At 45.0% G+C, this 22,612-nt stretch overlaps 2 protein-coding genes across 8 annotated transcripts in view; both read right to left on the bottom strand.

The window, feature by feature from the left end:
• Positions 1-22,612, bottom strand: part of EVL (Enah/Vasp-like) — a 147,373-nt gene that overhangs the window by 11,761 nt on the left and 113,000 nt on the right. For all 7 annotated transcript variants that reach the window (XM_077180689.1, XM_054635429.2, XM_054635431.2 and 4 more), the window contains exons 4-5: positions 7,156-7,219; positions 4,037-4,098 (exon numbers count right to left, since the gene is read on the bottom strand). In XM_077180689.1, the coding sequence (XP_077036804.1) occupies positions 4,037-4,098; positions 7,156-7,219 (126 nt within the window). The remainder of the gene's footprint in view (positions 1-4,036; positions 4,099-7,155; positions 7,220-22,612) is intronic.
• On the bottom strand, positions 6-4,029 carry LOC143694414 (ena/VASP-like protein). Its single transcript, XM_077180690.1, has one exon. It carries the CDS (start codon positions 3,001-3,003, stop codon positions 1,921-1,923), a length of 1,083 nt encoding a protein of 360 aa, XP_077036805.1. The 5' UTR covers positions 3,004-4,029; the 3' UTR covers positions 6-1,920.

Below are 22,612 nucleotides of genomic sequence, written 5' to 3'. Positions count from 1 at the left end.
AAATGCAGAAACAGAAATTAGATGTGAAGCACGATGTCCTCCAGCCCCACAGACAAGGTCACGTTCCCACTCCCAGCACCACGGCCTGACTCCAGGACAAGGGGCTGGTGCAAAGGAGCACCATCCATGTGAAGAGGTGCTTGTATCAATGGTCAGACAGCTACAGTTGTGTCCTCCTGAGAGACCCTGTCACTGGCAGTCTTCTCCCTCCTCTCCTCCCTGGCTGGGCTAGTGTTTCATTCTGTGTCAGAATCAGAACACAGACAACGCTTCCCAGTTTGTAAGTGGCACATTCTTCTCCTTCTCCCACAGCTTTCTATATGGAGATAATAAACTCCACGGACTTTGGTTGACATCAGCTTTTCAGGAGAATTGAGGGCTACAGTGACACATCCTCCTTTCTGTCATGCAGAAGGTGTGTGGCCTCAGCCAGTTTTGCAGAATAACCAGGGCAGACTCAAGCTCCAAGTACCCTGAGCTTTTGCAAAGCTCCTCTCAGCAGCAGCCCGTTGGATGGGATGATGGTGGTAACTCCATTGCAGTGTTTCACCTGTCTGTAACAGGTCAGCTGAAAGAATACACCTCCCCAAGGGTATTTCCCCATGCACACTGCCAGAACAGGCTGCTCTTGGTATGTATTCACAGCTTCAGTTGTTCAGTGTTACTTTGAAAGACAGGTGGCTTTTGACTGAGAAATATTTGGAAACCATATTTAACATTAACAGCTTGTTTTTCTTCTTATCTAGATTTTCTTATAATATTGCCTGATTTCTGTGGTTACTTCTGCCATTATTTCACACTCCCAATTCCATTCTTGAAATGAACCATAGCTGCTGTTAGAAATACTTTAAACATCTCAAGCCCTCTTTCGTTCATGAACATAACAGTTAGTAATTCATTGTGGGTACATTTAATTGTAATTGCAAAACTACACCCACCTAATTAGAGGGCAGCCTCAGGCAAAAATTGAACTGAGTCAAAATAATGGAGTGATGTGAGTTTAAAATAACTGTATTGAACTAAGTGGATTTCAAGGACTTGCATCAGCTGAAGGACTGAGCCTCCAGTGGTTACAGTAATACTTTTAGCAGAAAGTAAAAGGAAATGTCTTAGTTTTCTTCCTTTTACAGGCACACTACTTCAGCATTATATGTGGTTATAAATCTGAATAGATCCAAGTCACAAAACATATGCTCTGAATTGCAAATAGGCATTGCTTGCAAATTGTTCTCACTCCACAGACTTCATTTTAGATAGGCACAAGAAATCAAGACCATATACAAAGTGGACAGACACAAAGCCCAGCCCTTGATCTGCCTTCAATGAGAAAGGTTTGCTGGAATAGTTACAGTGACAAGCCCACAACTATACATGCAGTGAATACCAGGAACAGAGTTTCTTGAATTAAATAAATTGCACAACCACAGGGAATTCTGGGTATCTTAAACAAAATCCATGTTCTGTGTTTCACTTGTAACAGAAATACCACTTAACAAAAAGAGTAAAAATCACAACCTTTACCAATACCCTACACAGACAAGAAACCTACCACAGACCTGGCCTCCAACTTCAGAAGAGCCCACCTACTATGTTTGGACCAGCTGAAAATAGGTTCTATATGAAGGTCTTTAAACCAATTTGACTCTGCTGAATGACAAAAATCTTGGTCTGGGATAATATAGTAGGAATATGCATTGCAACAACCCAGCTACATGGTTCTGGTTCTGTAATTCTTTTTGCCTGGTCCCTGGACCAGTCTGGAGTGATTTTGATATTTTTCCACCCCAGTTTCAGAAATCACACACAGCATCAGCAGCTTTGGGTCTCTCAGCCCTCGTTCTACTGGTCAGGGGCAGCACCAACCAGGCTTTTTGAACAGGTGACAGCTGAGGCTTTACACAGGTCACAACTCATTCAAAATCAGTACTTACTCAAGTGGGCAATGGCTGATGATGTCATGTAAGGAGGGGTCCTCCTGGGCAAAGCCACCTCAGACACAGCAGCGTGAGGGGGAGGCAATGGAAGACAGTGTGACATGGGCTGGCACCACTGCTGGGCAGGACAAGATGGCAAATGGCAGGATGGGGAGGGAGCCTGGCCACAGGAGCTGGGGGGGCTGGCGATGGTGGGCAGCGGGGAGCAGGGTGCAGCTCCTAGGTGTGGAAAGAAGGACCCATCCACACTTTTCACCTGGGTTCCAGGGGGGCCTAAAGCAATTTGTTCCTCAGGATGGCCGTTCAGGGGTGCATTTGCTGAGGTCTCCCACCCTGCTTTATCTGCGGGTGCCTTGACCCTGTCAGGTGGGACAAGAATCACGGGCAGGATGGTGGGACCACGTGGCTGCAGGACATCACCCCTCTGCAGAGATGGTGCAGTTGTGACAGAGGGAGAAGAAGACTGAGGAGAGCAGGAAAGAGAAGAGCCCCTGAGAGGCTGGTGAGAGGGAAAGGGGGGAGGATGGAGAGGTGGTGGAGACAGCGAGGTTCTCCTGATGCCTGGCATGACAGTCCTGCCATTTGGGCAGGGTGGAGGGGAGGAGCCTGGGGCTGCTGGCAGCTCAGAGGCCGAGTGCCTGTGCAGGAACTGCGGGGGCTCTCTGGCTCTCGGCTGGGCCAGGAAAGGGGACTGAGCAACGGGCTCGGGGACGGCGGGTGCTGAAGAGACAGCGCTGGCTGGAGGTAGCGGGGGCAGCACAACACCAGAGGCAGGAGTACCGCAGTGACTAGAGGCAGGAGGAGGAGACTGGGGATGAGAGGGGGGAGAGCATATGCTTGGTTGAAGGGTGGAAACTAAAAGAACAGAAGAGACAAAAGAATAAGGTGGGTACACAGGAAGGAACGAAACAAGTGGAACGGAGGAAAAGGAACCGTGAAGTAAACGCAAACAGAAACTCAAACAAAGCCAAGAGGAGATGGTGCAGGCACCAGCTTGGGGATTTCCAGCCCTCAGCAGAACTGGAGGGGTGTGCAGAGCAGAACCCGGGCAGCACGGGATGGGCTGCATGCTCTGGTGACAGCGAGGCTCCTCCAAACCCCACGTGGATCTGAGTCAGGATCACGAGCATCACCTTTGCACCAGGGACAGGTGCAAGGGACAGGCTGAACACAGAGGTGGCCACCCTGCAGGCAGAGAGGGAGCAGCCAGCAGCCCCTAGGAGCCATGTCCCATTCCTTGTGGATGCCAAGGCAGGATTTTGCCTAAGTTCCCTACAGAACAGCACACTAACCTCTGCTGAAACAAGAGTCCAACTCTTTCTGTCATCAAAGGCACATGTGTGTGTCTGAGCTGGTTGCTAGTCAAATGGTTTAACAGCTGAGTAAAAACACTTCCCTTATGTGGCCAGATTAACTGAAAAAACTTGCCCAAATCCAAAGCCCAAACACAAGATGGCCATCTTGGCTTGCTTGCTCTACCTCCTTTTCAAGAGGCAAAGCCATACTTTGTAGCTATAAACTATTCCTGCCATCTCTTCTCTCAGTTTAGTGCAACTTAATATGCTATAGAAGATTTTTAAAGCTCATTAAATATATATATTTTTTCCATTAAGTTCACAGAAGACTTCATGATCACAAAATCCCCAGTGAAGAGCATCTAGAGCTGTATCTTCCTCTGTAGTTTGTTTTGTGCTGCAGAGCAATGGGGAGTGCTGGAGCACATCCAGCACATCAATCCCTTTGTGCTGACATCCCCTGGAGTCACTCTTGGGCTGGCTGTGCTTCCTGCTCTCCCCAGGGTGTGGAAGAAGCATGACCAGGCCCCCTTGGTACACCTAAAATGCCCCTCAGCTGTACAAGTTTTGCCAAGTGCAAAACCTGCCCAGCTCCACCTGCATGCCTCAGACCTGAGCCCCTGCAAAACAACACAACCGTGCCCAAATGCATGTATGTCTCTAGCTGGAAATCTAATCTTTAAAATGTAACTGTAACCATAACCACTTTCAGCAATCTAGCTTTTGTACAGCACCCCACAAACCCCAAGGGCAGCAAGAGGAGACAGTCAGGGAGAGCAGACTGTATCTGCTTGATTTGATACGTGCCTGTGGTAGAGGTTCTTCTTTCCAGGGATTCCTGGCGCTGTTGCTGTTGCTCCATCACTTGTCTAAAACAGCAATGAGAAAACCCTTGGTCATTAGATATTCCTTATCATTTTGAGAAAAAGCTTCATACCCTGAGAAGCACTGTGTGTCTGGGGAGAGAGCTAATCCTATGAGATGGAGCTGGGTCTGATTTCACTCACCCTGGCCACAGCAGTGCCAGTTCACACTTTGGGAAACCTAACCAGGACATGGTCCTGCACGCACTGGACACTGCAGGGGCTGATTGATCCATTTAAAATAACTCTTCAGTGCTCTGCACAAGGAATAGGCAGTGCCCAATGCCCAGGAGAGCACAGCAAACATGCATGCTGTTAACCTGAAGTGTGTGAGCATTGCAAGGAAAGAGTAAGAGGCATCCCACATAAAATCACAGAATCACACATTGGATAAGGTTGGAAGGGAGGACTGGAGGCCATCTGGTCGAACCTCCCTGCTCAAGAAGGATCCCCTGGAGGACACAATCCCCAGGATTCTGTCCACACAGCTTTTGAGTATCTCCAGAGAAGATATTCAAAAGCTGTCTGGACAGAGAAGGAAATACTCAAAATGACACAGTCCAGAATCTTTGATGGATCAGGAGCCCAAAGCACTTGTAGAATATTAGCATATTAGAATGGAAACATAGCAAAGCTTCATCTGTGTTCTGGTGCTGACTGCAGGAAGCCTCTGCTGTCCAGGTGCACATGCAGGCCCATTTTGGCACTGCCAGTCCAGCTGGCAGCCCCAGCACCGCTCTGCTCCCTCTGCAAACCCCATCACGGCCCGGCACTGCTGCTCTCCCTGCTCCTTGCCCCAGGAGCTGCCAGCTCTGGTGTGGAGCCTCCCCGGCAGGGAGAGGCTGGGCCAGCTCTGCAGGGATGTGCAGTTCCAAGGGCCCAGCAGCAGAGTCTGCTCTTGCACCCTGGACCGCTCCTGCAGGAAGGGATGTCCCTGACCCCTGCCACAAACCCACCCTCACTTGGCTCCTCCTAAAAACCCTGACAGTATTAAAACACAACTCTGAATTTACCTTGCTGAAGCACTTGGTAATAATAAAGTTTATTACTATTTTCCTCCACAGTTTCTAGGTTGAATTTGCCCTAATTAATTTCATTTATCTTTAGACCAGTCTTCACTGTGCAGTTTTCTCTTTTCTCAGCTTGATTTACTTTGTACAGTAAAGCAAGCTCAACTCTAAGCAGCATTTCTATTTTGACTCCTTGCACAGTATTTTAAGACACCTCCCTGTTACATCTTTACTTGTACTTTCCAGAGTCTGCAATGCTGAGCAATTCTGTCTTATTTATATACCAATAGAAGGTTTTAAAGTAAAAAATAGTCCAATGTGGAAAATAAAGACTCTTTTAATTTGCAAAACAAATTTTCTGTGTTTCATATCTAGTTCAATATATGGTAAAGGAAAATACATTATTTTGCTATGGAGGGATCAATCCTAAAGTGGTTTTATGTTCAGAACATGCAATCCATGCAATTTCTAGAATATTGCAGGTTTCTGAGAAAATTATCATATGTGCAAAGGTGAATGACTTTTGAGAAAGTCTTAGTTGGTTGATTCAACTGGTGTCATTTAAGCTATGACACTTTAAACCAAATAAATATAAATCTTTGCTTCAATACATGTCCTGACTCTTTCTTGATTGTTATGGATTGTTAACACATGTCTAAGAATTTCCTGAGCATACTGTCCTCTACCTTAGCTTGGCATTTATTAGCAAAATTTGATGATGAAGAACAACTTGATACACACATTTTCCTGATTAAACCTGGAGGAAATTCTAGGTTTATCTAGAGAACCAACCTGGGAAATTCCAGTCTGACAGAACAGGAAAGAAATATGGGTAAAACACCCCCAAATTATCAGAGCTGCTGCAGAACAGATTGAGGTTCAGGGTGCAAAAATCCAAAGCAGGGGTTAGCCACTGCCACTTGGAGTCACTGGGGCTCATACCAGCCCTTTCTGCCCTTGGCCAGAAGCAGTTTACATGTGCCAAATGCACCCTCCCACACATGCTAAAAGGAGAAGTTCTTAAAGTCTTAGGAAGTCAAATTTATTCTAGTTGAACTAAATAAAGCCTGGGATTGGCACAAGGTTACTTAAGGAGTATGCAAGGAGAAAAGTACAAGAGAGGACAAATTACACTCTGACTTAAAAAGAATATTCTTTAAAAATTTGTGTAAACATCTCTAAAAAAAGCTTTTAAACAGACAAATTTGCAGGGTAGAAACCATAACTTAATTTCCTTCCTGCTTATTAAAAAAACCCTAGGCTTAAAATTGGGCCTGCTCTATGCTTAAAGAATGCATCAGCATAATTAAAGCTGAAAGTCCTCTAGTGCAGATGCAGTAATATCTAACTGCATCTACTGGCACATCTTATTCCACGCCAGTGGAGCAAAAGGAGCTTTCCTAGGGCCATGTGCCCTGCAGCAGTCAAATAATGCCTACCCAAAGGGCTTTTACTTCTCTAAACAAAAAAGAAGAAATATTTTTTTTTTATTCTAAAAGTTAAGCTGCTCACATTTTAAATGTACAGAACAGACATCCAGACTGGAGGCCTGAATTACACACGCAGAATGAGTGACTTCCACTGGTTAAAGGAAGAGCTGGATCAGGTTTTTCAGGAAGGCAGTGGAGAGGCAATATCTCCTGCCCTGTGTGAGCAGGGGCTCTCTGACCTTTGTGGTATCTCTGCTCTCCCAAAGTAAATCTCAGGTGAAATATCCTCACTGCTGACCAGTCATGGGTAAATCCCTACTAAATCTCAGGTCTTTCACAGTTATTCATAGAGGTGCAGAAAATCAGTTTCCCTATACTTTCCCTGTAGTTTTTGGAGGCAGGAAGATTCCTGAGCACCTACCCAGCAAAGAGTTTATCTGGAGTGTGAACATTGGCTCACTTCACCCTGTAACAGCCATTACAGAATCATTAACAATAATTAGAAAACATTCAGAACCAGCTTAAAATGTGTACAAGCAAAAAGAGCAGTGCTTACTGGTGAACAAGGACTGCATGTTCATGCAAGTTACAAGCTAGAACTGTGCCACAGCTGATTAACTCACCTTCTCTGTGCCTCCATCTCATCTGGAGATGGACCATTCTGGATCTGGCGCTGGGCAGCTGGACCTACAGAAAAAAATGAGAAGATGCTATTAAGAAAGAAAGCAACTGAAAAAACAGTGCCACTCAGATTGCTTCTCCACCTGACTATGACAGATAAACCTCAAGCATTATTGTTTTCTCTTTGCCTTTTTATTATTTTTAGCTCTATTTTTTCATATTAGACAAATCGTTGACTCCTGTACAGTTTTAATTCCACTGGGAGAATTCAGGGGCTAAATGTGGGAGCAGATTTGTCCAGAAACTTGGCACCATGGTTTCTGTAGATTACACACTAATCCCTGGGTGATGTGAGGGCCTGCAGTGTTGCAAAAGTTGTCCTGTAGAAGGACAGCCCAGTGCACTGGGATGCATTTTTAGCTTTGACATGGTTCAGCTCCATCCTTCAGATATTATTCTGTGCTTGCACAGAAATTCAACTGCCTCACTGAGTCTGGGAGCACACATTGTGCTATCTCTGATGCTGAGCTGGAATCAAAGCTGCCCGATGGAAGGTGCAAAGAGATGCAAAATTAAACAAGACTTTTACAAAGGTGACTTTTCTTTTTACAATGCTGTGGTCTTCTGTTTCTGGGGGATCCACAGCAAGCTGAGCTTTCACTGGCATCCACCAACAAAAGCTGACTATGCATATGACCATTTGAGTCACATCTCCTCTCTTGATTGATCATTTAATCTCTGTTCTCAGACATTTAATCAAGGACATTGACCCTACATGCCATCTTCAGAAAGAAACAATTATTCTGAAAATAAAAATAACTGCTGGTAACATAAGTGGTCCTGCACTTATTACAAAGATTGTTCCATTCATTTGAGGAGGTGGAGTTCAACTGTGATTAAACAGATAAGACTTTTATTAAATCAAACAGCAATTTTCCTGATAAACTGGGAAGGAGGTCAATTATGTGCAAGAAATTATTACGACTACCTTATTTTTTAATTTTTAAATGTAAAACTTCTCACTTTTTAAAGTTATCCAACAAGAGCAAATCAGAATTAAATACTTACAAACCTAAATATGTCACTCTCAAATTGTTAAGCATATTTATCTCTGTATTCTTTATGTATTACTGCCAGGCTGAATGCTATCTGAAAACCAATTAAGAAAATGTGAAAACAGGAAAGATGGCAGAAATGCATCGTAGTCAGAAATTCCAGAGCATTGACTGATCCTGAGGAAATCATGCATATTTCTGAAATCTGTTTAAGGACTAACATTTGAAGTAAGGGTACACAGAACTTTCTGAAAACCAGGCCTGTGTATTCTAATTTGGGGTCTCCCAAAAATGAAGCCAGTGACAACCACTAAGCCAAAAGCTCTGACATTTAAAAATATCCTATGTTTGGGCATGAAGTGAAGAGAGTTCACTTTAATGACTAATGACTGACAATTTAGTGCTGTTTATCATCGGTCTTTGGCAAACTATTTAGACAGAAATGCCACATTTTGTAAAGATCACACGAAATAATGAACGTGGGGAAGCGGGTGATTGTTTTGGGAAGAAAGCCTCAGGGAAAACCTTGGCAAATATTTGGGACCCACCCAGCAGGCGGCTCCGTGTAAGGAGTTTAAGGTGCAGCAAGGAGCTCAGAAACCACAGGTGAGGATGCCAGGGACAGCTTTCAGCCTGCTCAGCCCCAGCTCACGGCCACGGAGGGCAGGGATTAATTTCGTGCTCGATTCTGCACATGCATGCTCTGCTGTGCACGTACAGCAGACAGCTGCGAGGATCAGGGGTTTCAATCCAACTGGATTTCTAGGCTTAATTCCCCTCCACATTTTTCGGTATTTCTCCGACAGAAGCAGACATGAACAGTGAGTGCTCTTGGTGATGCCACCCTCATTTGAAGATGCTTTCTCTGGTTGTCCATGAGCTGCCTCTGACCCTGCCAGCCTTTGGGGACAGCCTCAGAGAGGAGCTCTTCTCAGCACAGTGACCAGGAGAAAGAGTTTTGCTGCTGACCCGTTTGCAGCTCCACAGCTGCTGGGAGCCACATTTTTAGCAACTAATTAAGGCAGGAGATACTCTGCGAATGTCTGTGTTTCCTCGCTTGGTTGCTTTGCAATAATTAACCACGCTTTTATAGAAGCATCTTGTGATTCAGCTGAAGGCAGATTTTGGGAGCACACAGATGTTTTCCGCGTTTATTTTTTCTCCTCCTGCCCAACCACCCCAGCAGCCACTCTGCCCTTGCCCAGCTGTCCCTGCAGCCAGCGAGGGGGAACTCCTGGCACAGGGCACTGCTTTGTGCTGGGTGTGGAGCTTTCCACGTGCTGGGGCTGCTCCTGCACGCTGCACAGATATGTCCACGTCTGGAACAAGCCAAACCCCAGGAACAAAGCTGTCCCTGAAGGAAAACCCATGCTCCGGCTTCCAATAGTGCCAGGAAGGCACGGGCTGACAGGAACAATGCCATCCTTTCTCTCCTGCTGGACAAGCTCCAAGCAATGTTTCTGTTCCCTCTTTCACCTTGGCTAAAATTGCGAGCAACGCTGACTGCATGCCCTTAGAAAAAAAAGTATCAAACACGTTTATTTCTCTGAGCAACGGGTATTTTGTGCTTCTTCCACACAGCAGGTCCAATCTACAAACACACTTTCATTCATTACACAGAATGGAAGCAGCCCCTGCTTGGGGTTTTTGCAGCTCCTACAGCTCCATGGTGCTTATGGACCAGTGTGGTGACAGTGGTGGGCTAAGGAAAAGCTCCAGAGTCAGAGCTGAATTAGAAATACATATGGGCTTTCAATTCATGATAATGAAAACTTTGTTTTACATATGAGAAAAACATGATTTTGTGCAAAAAAAAATACAAAACCTCCAAACCACAAACAAACAAACACAAACCCCCAGCAGATGTCTGGGGGAAAAGAGGTGTCAGAGACACAGACAGCTGTCCCTCATTGTTTGATGATTCCAGCACACACTTGGATTGTGGGAGACTTTGGTTCAGCCATCAGATCTGATCTGTCATTGTTTATATTCTGACAATGTGACATAAACTCCTGCTTATCCTGACAAGAACAGAAGAAATCTTTCCAGATTACAAGTTTCTGCAAAGCTTTTCCTTCCAACAGCAGTATCTTTCAAATAAATTGGCATCTTCTGTCATAAAACCCTAACATATCAGTTGTTGAAAACATTTCTGACTGATGCTAATCCCATGGTCCCTGTTCAGCTACAGCCTGGGCTGGTGTGCAAATTCACACTGAGACTCAGCTGGGCAGGCTATTTTTGGGGTTCACCATCACCCCTTCTCTTCCTCCTGTGCACCTGGGGCTCTCTGCTATGGTGTGGTTGCTGCCCCACTGCCAGCAGGCCGGCCCCACACTGAGGTGTGACACCCCTGGGGCTGTGACATCCTTGGCTGCTGAAATAAACACGGGCAGGAGACCTTTCTCCTTTTTAATGCCTTTATTAAAAGTGGTCAGCTCTGTCAGGAGAACCGACGGGTCCGCACTCCCGCCGCCGCCGAGTTCCCAGGAGTGACTCAGAGGAGGAGGAGGAGGAGGAGGAAGGGTGCAGCTGTGTCCGCTGGCCTGTGGGCAGAGCTGGGGGTCCATCCTCACAAGAGCATTGGGACATCCCTTGTTCCCTTTTCTGGTTTGACTTTCAGGGCCCTGTCTCTAGCCGAGGTCCTCTGGCTAGGGTGAGGGGCAAAAAAGGGTCTCAGCGTCTCTGCAGGCTCTGAACTTTGTTGCTCACCTCCAGACATCACTTTGATCTCTTAATTCTGTGTTGGCTCGTTGTCTTTGGGGTCTCTTTGGTAAGTTTGGTGGGGTGGCTTTCCCGTGGCATGCTGGCTCCGAGGTCACTTGCACGCCCTCCGATGTCCCCTCCTTTCACTGTCCAGAAGGGTCATCCACCGGCAGCAGGCAGGGGGGTACTGACAAAAGGGGAATTCTCAACAATAGGGAGTTAACGACCGACTCTTAAAACATGAAGTTAACAAAGAACTCTCCTCTGCCAGCAACTAGCTCAGCTTGTAACTCCGCAACCTTTTAAAAAAATGGGTAACCTTTTTTTATTCATAACACCTGGCTGCTGTGACATCCGTGGGGGCTGTGACATCGGTGGCTGCTGTCCCCGCGTCAGGCAGAGCGAGAAGCGCTCCGTGTCCCCATCGGCCGCCACTTCCCCATTCACAGCCTGTCTGTAATTTTAGCTTTCTCGCCGCTGTTGGGCAATCCCGCTGCTGCTGCTACAGGGGCTCTGTCAGCGCTCCAGCACCTGCCCCTGCCCTGAGGAGCTCAGCCTGCTCTCCTGGTGGGGACTGCCCGTGCTGGAGATGTCCCGGCACAGCCACGCTGGAGCGGGAACAACAGTGCTGGTGACCGGCCGTGCTGCTGACACTCCCTTAAACTCATTAGTAGAGACAATTATCCTGGACAAAGCACTCATCTAATTAGCCGAGATAAAGCCCGCAGATAGAGCAGGGTGCCCACACTCGGGCTGGATGACCCGGCAGGGCGGGCTGACCTGACTTTCCATGGCGAGCTGAAGGACTGAGGAGGGATGGATCACTGCTGCCACACCGCCACCACGGCACTGCTGTCACAGCGGGCTGGGACTCCACACCTCCTGCTCCCGCCTTGTTTGCTATGAGTAGAAAAGTTGCCCGTTTTTTTAAAAGGTTGCAGAGTTCACAGGCTGGGCTGGGTGGAGTTCTAACTGTTTGTTACTGTAATAACCTGTCCTTTTCATTAACTACCTGTTGCTGATGGTTAAGAATTCCCCCTTTTGTCGAATGGCACCCGGAGGGTGAGCAGGAGGGGACATCGGGGCTGGCATGCAAATGAAGAAACCCCTCACCAAACCCAGCAAAACCCCCTAAAAACAGCGAGCCAACACCACGGAATTGACGGATCGAAGTGATGTCTAGATGTGAGGAATAGAATCCAGTATCCGCCAAGGCCTTTTTACCCCTCACCCTAACCTAAAAAGATGTCGGCTGGACAGAGGACCTCAAATGCCAAACCAAAGAATGGGGAATCTCCTGATGCTCCCGTGAGGACAGAACCCCCATCTCTGCCCACCGACCAGCGGACAAAGCTGAATTTTTCCTCCTCCTCCGTGCCCCTCCTGGGAGCAGCAGCAGCGTGAGCGCGACCCGTTGGTTCTCCCTACCCGAGCTGATTTTTAATAAAGGCGTTAATAAGGAGAAAGATCTCCTGCCCTATTTATTTCATTGTTTGGTCTGATAAGCAGCAGCACCGTGGCATTACCAGCAGCACTGTGGCAGGGAGCACACCCAACTAAGGGAGCCCAGTGTCACAGAGAATGCTTGCAGGCAGCTTGCCTTGCTCCTATTAAACATTAACTGGAAATAGAGTTTCAGAGAGTGTTACTCACAGGCTGGGTGCCTCAGCAGCATTTTAACAGAGTAGTACATTAAATACCTTCTATGACAGCATTTACACATGGACCAAACTTCTCCTCTGAGAAGAGCAAAGAACTTTATCAGCCTTAATTAAGCTATGAGGCCGAAGTGACTTGATTACACCCAGGTGGTGTCTGCACAAATAAAATTTGGTTGCATCAATTTACCTACAGGTGAGATTTGCTACTGACACAGTGAAAACCATGTAAAAGGTCACCTAAGGCATTCTTATTCTGATGCAGACCAAATTTGGTTTGACCTGAGGCAAGTAGAGTGCAGGGAAAGGAGCATTTCCAACTCTGTGCCAGAAAACCTTCTCTACCTCCCTTCCTTGTTCCTTGGTGACCAACAGTGCTGTAAATCTGTGGCAAAGTAAAACACATCCTCTTAAAATCATCCCCAGCAATGCTTTACATAACCTGAATTTACCTTTTATCACACTGGACAAGGAACAGTGTCTATCAGGTACCAACTCTCAGCTGAATTCTAGAAATTCCTGTCTTAGAAGCTATTAAAAGCACCATTCCCAAGATTGCAACTGCTTTGCTTTTATCTTTTACCTTTTACCTCGAGATTGCTGTAATCTAACATGAAACAGGCCCTGCCTAAAGTAAAATAAGGGTGTGAGCACGGGGGTCTGTATGAAGTCTGTTCATTTGAACTAAAAACTGATTTAACATTCAATGCTGAAACTTTCTGATGCAGATAAGATTTAAGGACAGTGACAGAGCTGGAAAAACAAGCCTTGTATTTAACATGGGAATGCCCTGCCCTCGCTCACACCTCTGCAAGAACTTATGTACAGGTGCTTGTGCTGTGCACAGTCCTTTTCTTCCTTTTTTCTTTTAGGAAAAATCAACAGATGGAATTGCAAGGGTCCCCACATGCAGAACCACACAGCATGTGCACTGGGCAGGATGGAAGACATGAGATCCAGAGGGGAGTTACCAAACAAAAAGGCTGTGCAAAGATCCAGTGCTGGAAGATGATGAGACAGAAACCATCTCCAATTCACCAGAAGTGTTACTGAGCACAACACCATGAAACCAGTGCCTTTGACTCAAATGCTAAAGCTGGTAATGCCATTATTTTGCATAAAATATGAAGGCATTTGTTTGATCCTGACTATTCATTCATCATGGCACTGGCACGGCATTTGGCAGCTTTTCATGCTTGTGTCTTGGTTGAGCTGGTGGAGAAAAACTTTCTTTTTCTCTCCTGCATGCAATACAGATGAGACAGTGCTAAAGCAGCTCCTGCTGCAAACAACTCCACTCTGACAGCAGGGGTCACAGTAAATATGTGAAGGACATGGCTTGGCTGCATTTATCTCAGCTCAGCAGCACAGCTTGGGTTACCTCTCAGATGAGAAACAGCATAACCAGCTTTAAACAAGATTTAAAAATACACATAGGTGACTGTGCAAACAGGAAACCTTTCACAGTGAGGTGGCTCCATGGCCATTTGGGTCAGCATCTCCCCCAAAATGCAGCCTGGAGTGGTGGGACTGCATCCCCACAGTTAGGGCAAGCAACAGGGATGGGAGCCCATGTGTTCAGGTATGGGACTCCCTGCATTTTATCTGATCAACATAAATATAAGAACTGTGTAAGACCTGAAAATTATTTTCCTCTCAGCAGCTCAGCTCTGACAGGAAGCCCAAAACACACACTGACCTAGAATAGCACGAGCTTTTTGGGGTGGGGGAAGGTGAGCAAGGAAAGCTGCAGTTCTGCCTGGGCAGGGGAAGTGGCTGAACCTTGGTTCCCCACTTCCAGAGGAAGGGCTTTGAGCACCTGACCATGAGGATGGCAGCCCCAGGGAAGGAGGTGGCTGCACACCCACCTGGATCAGGCCTCAGTGCCATGGAGTGCCAGGACCTGTGCAGTGCTGGCTCTCCAAGACACAGAGAGAAATTCTGGCAAGGTGAGCCGTCACATTCACATTTTCTGAAAAATCCCTTTGCTCAGGATTTTTCTCCTGGGAAGCTGAGAAGCCTCAGAGAAAAAGGAGAACATTTATTATCTCACTTGCTTCTCCTGTGCTTTGCTTGTGTGGAATGTGTTTGGAGATTGTTTATCCAACAGGTGATTGTTTCAGTGGCTTCTGGTGTGAGCGTTTTCACTCATTGGCCAATCAGGCCAAGCTGTGTCGGGACTCTGGAGAGAGTCATGAGATTTCATTATTATCTTTTTAGCCTTCTGTAAGTATCCTTTCTCTATTTTTTAGTATAGTTTAGTATTCTTTAATATAATATAGTATCATAAAATAATAAATTAGCCTTCTGAGAACATGGAGTCAGATTCATCTTTCCTTCCTGCCTGCCACGGGGGTCCCAGCAAATAGAATACTGAATGCAGGAAACCTCCATGCAGGACAGGAAAAGATGGAACTCGAGCATCCCAGGGGGGTTCTGTTTACTGAGCTGAGCTCTGAGCAAAAGGGAACTAATTCAGTGATGGCTCAATGATGCATTGCTGAAGCTGAGGTGGGGACTGCCAGCACCTCCCTCCTTGGCAGGGCTGGGGCAGGGGCTCTGATGCATTTAGAGAAGCAGCCTCGTTTCCACAGGCAGTTTCATGATAAACAAGCATCCAGCTTAGTTGATGACCAATGCTTTTCTTAGGGGAGCCACCTCTGGCTCTGAGAAAAATGTTATGTGCATAGAAAAGTAGAGGAAGAGTAATTTTACTTTTTTATCATTACAAAAAGGAAAAAGAAAAAAAAGAAAGGACATCGTTGAATTTCTAAGGGTGTAATTTCAATATTGGTGGGTTTATGAACACATTCAGGGAAGATGATGGGAGATGTCATCAATCAGTGACAGAAGCAAAAAAGTAATCTATAAAATTCAGGATAATGAGATTATCTTAAAAAAATGAAAGGAAGTAAATGAACCTCACAATTATTAGTAGCAAGTAAACAAGCCCCCAAGCACTTCTGTTCCCTCCTCTTCTTGATTGTTTTTCAGAATGTGCATCAAGCCTATTTTCCTGAACATCCAGGATTGAAACTTTTCAATAAAGGTGAAGATTAGCTCATAATCTTGTGCCTCTAGGCAGTACTGGAGCTTTAAGAAAAACACCAAATACCATCAGAATCTCATTAAAATCAAGAGCACAGGCCATCCTGAGAAGCTGGCACCCCACCACTGCATGGCTATTCAGGCAGTGGATGCCTGAAACAAACCAAAACATACCATCTAAAGATATGGTTTATATTGCAAAGATATTTCCTGAATTTGGTTTTAGTGAGGACATGAATTGTTTCACTCCAGTACCAGTTTGCCAGGTGCTGTCCCTGCAGAGACAGATACACTGCAATGCTGGCCCTGTGCTCTGCAGTAGGAGTGTTGCTGATATCAAAAAGCAATTTTCCTTGGATGTCTCAAGCCCCACACATCTGTTCTGTGGGACAGAAGCTATCTACTTTTAGCTAAGTGTGACTCTGTGTGTTTCTGCACCCAAGTAAGTGCATATACCTGTTTATACCCACTTCACACTTACATTTCTTTACATCAAAGAAAAAGCAGGGGTTTGATAATTTTTTTTTTTGACAAATTGAAGTTTTGAAAATTTCTGAGTCACAGGGGAAAAAACCCCAGCCACTAGCACGGACAGCAGTTCAATCAGCTGATATTTACACAATATCACTGGTCAAAAATAATCTCTGGTTTTGCTTAACTATAGGATTTATGACACATTAGATCAGAAATGTAGATTTACACACACCCCCCCACTGTAGCCTGGTGCAGCACCCAAGGCACCAAGAGCAGCATGGTCTATTCCTGGCCTATCTCCACATACAACCTTGCAAGGCAAGGCTCTCTATTTTCAAGTGTCTCCTTTCTGTTTCCCTACTGGTAGGACAATAAACCCCTCAGTGCAGCCTTTTCCAGCACATGGAGAATAGCAGGGCCCATACATACACTGAAGCACCATGCACACATAGAAAACACCATATTATAAACACACAGTTTGCACCTAGTTAATGGTTAAGATCCAGACAAGATCCATTTTACCAAGATTTAACTCCCACCACTGCTCTAAGGCAACTAGGATGGGTACCTGTACCTGGGTAAGAGTACTGGACAGAGGAGGACTTTTCTACAAAACACAACTAAATGGAGACATATTTTGGGATTTTTGAAAAAAAAAACAAACTAACCCAACAAACCACATGAAAAAATATAATTACAAACAGGCAGGGTTCCTTGATAATTAAGTCACAGTCTTAAATAAATTTAAGAGATAAACAAAATATTCAAATACAGCACCTGATCCCCATTCACACTTACACCCAAAGCCAAGCTATCTGCTTAAGGGAAGCAAAAATCCCACTGACTAGGAAGGCCCAGAGTAAACCCACTCATCTCTGTAAATCTTCGTTTCCAGAAGAGCTAACAGGAATTGACAGTCACAGCTAGGTCATTAGGAAGGAAAAAATAGGCAAATATCCCATTAATATAGGAGGTATAAGATGCTGCCCTTTTTAATATCTGTTTTTTTACAACGATTATCTATTCCATGAGTACAGATGCTATTCACTAGCAGTAAGAGCAGAAGCAATCCAACATGTTGATTGAGAAGTCATCATCCCACATTCCTGCTGTAATGACCTCTCCTGATTTAACAGCCCTGACTAATGCCCGCATCTCCCCAGCCTGATGCCTCATTTCTCACAAATACTATCTCAGCCTCCCACTGCCCACATCTCCCCAGCCTAATGCTTCATTTCTCACAAATACTACTCAGCCTCCCACTGCCCGCCTGCCTGAATTAAAAGCAAATTACAGACAAACCATCCACCAACGAGCTACAGCTGGAAGTGCTGTCCAGCACAACAGGGTGGCAGCACAGACCATCTCCATGCAAAAACGAGCATCCCTTCCCGCTTCCCGCAGGAGCCCGGCACGCAGGGCAGCGGCGAGGTTTCCATCACCTACAGGACATTCGGCACAGGATGATGCAGTCACAGTGGCAGAGGCAGAAGCAGTGCCAGATCCATTCCCTGCTGACCATAGCACGGCCGCAGCCTCCCGAGCGCGCTCCCCGCATGCCCGGCGCTCCCGGGCCAGGTTTCACCAGGTGTAATCGATCCCTGCTGCAGCAGCACCGTGGGCCCGGCCACCTCAATATTTAATGGGACCCTCGTCCTCACCTATCACAACACTTGGGGGTGTCTGAAGCCAGACTTTTGTCTGGACTTCCATGTAATGCTGTGAAAGAAAGAAATTGCGTTTTCTGCCTCCCGCCCCAATCAGAGCTCCCTGTGTTCACCTACGTGCACGCAATTACAATAAAAGTGAAGTGTGAATAAACAGAAGGTTCAGTTGTCTTGGGGAAAAAATGGCTGCTGTTGAACATGCAGGATCAAGTTCACTGGGAGCTTCTGAAGTCAAAGGGGTTCAGTGATAAATGTTGAGCACTAGTCTTAAAATGTAAGTGTGAACAAGATGGCTTCAGGGATATGTATATATGGATTAAAATCCCCATCTACTATTAAATGTTTTCTTCATCATCCCATCATACCTGATCTCCTCTGATCCCAACACTTCACCTTCTTGGCCTGCTAATCACTTTCCTCTTCTATATTTAAGTATGGCACATCTTCCAGAGGCAATCCAGTTGAAGTTAATGGAGAGTTTCTATGAGGAGGCTAAACAGAATATTTATTCACTCTCTACCTCTGCCTTATCACCTTTGATTTCTTTCCCTTCTCCTTGCCTTTGCATTATTCTGTCTGCTGGGGATTCACACAGCCTAATGCTCTACTCCTCAAGCAAATTCATAGCTGGTTTAGGGGATCTATCTCCACAGCTTCAGTGACACTACCCTGATGTAGATCAATTGGTATTTTGACCCACTGAACTCAGCAGCTAAGTCTTTTATCTAATATCTGACTTTTAGAATATGCTGAATAAAAATTTGAAGTTTTTATAAGTTACCTATGGTTACTCCAGGTGAAACCCAGGTGGAACAAGTTCATAATTAGCAATGTATCAGAGCCACTCCTATCCTTCTCAGACAATACTTACTCATCATAACTGAGTAGTTGCTCACTCTCTGTACCTGCCTCCCACAACATTCTCAGAAAGACTGATATGTAGATACTCTAATAGCAAAGCTGCTTATCATATGTTTTCTAATGTTTGCTGCTATGAATTATTTATGTCCCATTTTAAGTCTACAATATCAATACCTCTCAGGTATTCCCCACTATCAGATGGAGCACAACAAGCATTAACCAATCAATATCTGAGACAGCAAAAAAACTCTGTTAAAAGCAAACTATCTTTTTCACTATGGCACACAGATGGTGTAAACTCTACCTGTATATGCTCATTGTTTCCTGCTTGCTGGGTTATAAAGCCAATAGAGGCACGCCAGAAACAGGAGTATTAAATTCAAACCTGAGTGTAAATTCAGGGTCTCACAGCCATAAATGACAATGGTTTTATGTAATTACATTCTGAGAATGTAAGAAGATTCAGGAATATATTTAAATGAACAAAAACAGCATTAAAATTGTAAAATTGTAGGCCATGTTTTATATTCAGGACTCCAGTTTTCCTAGAGAACACGGTATCATCAAACCATTTCATTCTCAGTTTTGAGGGCACTTCAAATCCTTTTTGTTCTCCTGTGCTTTCTTCCTGTATCTCACACTGAAGGACTGAAGGGAGGCATCTGGCTGATGTAAAATATCAGCTCAACTCTCTAAAGTGCTCTCTTATCCTGCAATGCCATTGGAATCACCTGCTCTCTCAAAAGAAAACTATTACACAAATGCAGGCAATTTAAAACACTGTCTCAAACTAATGACAGAATCTGTAAACCCAGAGATGTACAACTTAATTCTGTCCTAAGAATGCATCTAACTCTTTCAGTCACTTATTTGGCTGAGACTATGTTCCCCATATTTTCTTTATTATTTTCTTACACACTTATCTCTTACACAGTGAGGTTGTGGTTTCTACAGGGTTAAATACGGTCATGACTAATAAAAAGCTAAGAAACATCCTTCAAGGCCAAACAGCATCTCAGAGACTCTCAAACTGATCTAACAGAGATTAACAGATTCCTACAGATCCTTGGGCAGACTTACCAGCTGCACAGCAAACTCCCTGCCCACAGTCTGCCATGGAGCCAGAAAACCAGTGAGTGGGTGTGACAGCTCCTGCTTCCACCCCAGCCCCACCCTCCTCCCTAAAACTGACACAGGATTTTTCAGTAGCTCAGTCAAACACAGCCTGGGGCAGCACAGCCAGGGCCACCATGTGGCCGAGTAAATGGCAGAGCAGGAGCTCATATGGATTGGGAACAGGCTCTCTGAGAGACTCCACCACCTCTTCTGACTCTGAAATTAGAACTGGTCTCCACAATCCCACCAGCAAGAGTGATTTCTTTTAAGTGGAAATAGCAGCATGGCCCACAGGAAAAATAATTAAATACCCTGAGAAGGCAGTTGCCCCAGACAGTATGACATGAGCCACCACCTCTGCTTCTACTTGGGATAAACAAAGTTATGACTTGCTGGACACCATTGGTGTTGGCCCAAGTTTAGAGGGGAAAAATCTGATGTGGCCAAAAACATTGTGAAAATACTTTTATAACACCTGCACTGGGATTCTGAAATCGTGCTACATGTGCCACCAGCTGCATGCAAGTCATTTCAAAGGGGTAGTCTGTCATGCAGCACTGGGCATAACCCTGCCCCCCAGAAATCCTGTCATTTCTTATTAGCATTACTTGACCTTCACAAAGGTTACAGCCCAGCCTGCCTGTGCCAGCACAGATGATTTTTTTCAAAGAGGAGCACTTGCAGATGCACCTGAAGAGATTTTAAGTAACAATTCAATTGACCACCTCTTACTCCTGTATATAAAAACCCTTGACCTCAATTCGAGCATGAAGCAATATCAGCTGGCTGGAAGGCAAGCACTCCCCAAACAAACTGCTCCTCTAATCCTTGCAACAGGAAATCAATTGTGAAAATTGCATTTTGACAAATATAAATCATTACTGACAAAAAGGCTGACAAATCTCTCTTGATGTCCAGCACTTACCTGGTGCAGCAGCCTGCTGGAAGATGTGCTAGAAAAATGCTTCTTTTAAAAAAAGAAGTTGGAAAACACTGACTCCACAATCTGCAGCAGTGAAAATAAAGGACAGCTCTGATCCTGCAAGTGGTAGCAGGCAGGCAGGTGACTCTCCTACATGAAGCCTTCTGCAGGAAGGCTGTAATTATCTGGTTGAGCACCTACTGATGGTATCTGGAGACTGTGCACGTACGAGCCAATGTGCAGCTGATACAACTCAAGTCATTTTACTTTCTGTACATTTTGTCCTTAATTGAAAAAGGTTGCTTTCCTTTTCTATTCCTAATATCTATTATCCATGCTTGAGAAGGCACTTAACAGCACATTAGACAGCTAAGAACCCAGAGGCTGTGCCAAAGCTGAATTAACACTATGAAATGAATCAAGTGCCTGGTTTCATTTTAGTAGAGTCTTTATCAATTGGCACCCTGAGAAGGTTTGTACTTTAGAGAACTCTGGAAAACACTCAAGAAGAACAATGAGCTTTTAAGTTCCTCAGCCAGACAAAATATATTAAAAAAAGCCATTCTTGTGCCACTGACCATATCTTTGTTGTTCTTAAGATGGAAACTCATTTCTGTTGTTAAGGGTCAGTGTCAGATGTTTTGTTATACCTGGAGAAGCTGTTTATACTGAACCAGCCTTAATTTTTTATATTGCCCTTCTCTGCTCTCAACCTCCATTCCCACCATCAGTTCCTAAGGACTCCTGGGTACTGTGCCAAGGAGAGCAGAAGTGTTTCCCACAAGTACAGGATACTTTTGGGATGGTTGCTATTCCACAATTGCAATTGGCAATGCAGCCACACACCTTAGCAATTAGGCTGGGCTATGACTGTATGGAGCAGATTTAAGACCTGGGAGAAATCAGCCTGCTCATCTCCACACTTTGTCTCTCTGGAGCTGCTCCCTGCACAGAGGCTTGGCTCAGTCCATGCCAAGCCAGGACACTTGAGCTGATGGAACTTCTCCCAAATTTTAGTAGCTGCAGTTCAGGCACAACTCATCGAGACCAACCCAGGAACAGAGCATGGAACCTTCAGCTCTTGCATGGACAGCTCACACTCAGGTGCCTGAATCAAGACTCACCCATGGGAGTGAGCAGACTCAGCTGGCACAGCATCTATTTCAGAACTGGCCCCTAACACATATTTCCAGTTACAAACCATTTTAAATGGGATGCAAGACTGAGAGTTTCTGCCAAGAAATAGAGAGCAAGAAGCATTCCAGGCAAATATAAGTCTCACAGACTAAGCCTAGAAAAACCCTGTCAACTCAAGTAAAAATTACAGTTACCAGAAAATTACCTGCATTGGAACATCATATACTGATGCCATTCTTAAGTAATATGCTCTGATTAAATCATGTCAGTGTTTGTAGTACTAAATTAAACAATATTTAGAAGACATGCTTACACTTTGCAAATCTTTTTTCTGCAGGGCACTGCTAAGAGCAAAATAGCTGCACAGATGAAGGAAAGATGAAGGCTGGTAAGCCACTTCTCATGACAGCTGCCCCACTTACAGGTTATTTAAGCTGCTGTCTGCCAGTAGCCTGTAGTATGGTAACAATTAAACAGTCACTAGCAACATACCTATATTACAGTATATTGCTTTCTAAATTGCCATCTGCAAAAAAAATTTCAATCAATTTAACTGATGGGGAAATCTGAAGTCTGCTACACTGCTATTAGAATAATTTGGTATAAAGGAAGTGCAGGAATGCATTTGATACTTCTCAGAGGGCTTGACTTTAATTAATTTATACTTTCAAATTGATTGTGATTCACTTGAAAATGCATTCTGTTGCCTGAGAGTTTGAACAGGCACTTCTTGGGAAACCATGATGAACTCTGATGCAGAAAGCCTGAGACCCAAGAAAAGGCCCCAAACTCCTGTAAAGAGGCTAGCAGGCACA

The sequence above is a fragment of the Agelaius phoeniceus genome, chromosome 6, assembly GCF_051311805.1.
Source record: "Agelaius phoeniceus isolate bAgePho1 chromosome 6, bAgePho1.hap1, whole genome shotgun sequence".
Taxonomy (NCBI): Eukaryota; Metazoa; Chordata; class Aves; order Passeriformes; family Icteridae; genus Agelaius; species Agelaius phoeniceus.
This window is presented reverse-complemented; position numbering and strand designations above follow the sequence as displayed.

Excerpts from the sequence above, each read along its gene's own strand:
- LOC143694414 (XM_077180690.1), bottom strand. The coding sequence starts at position 3,003 with ATGCAGCCCATCCCGTGCTGCCCGGGTTCTGCTCTGCACACCCCTCCA.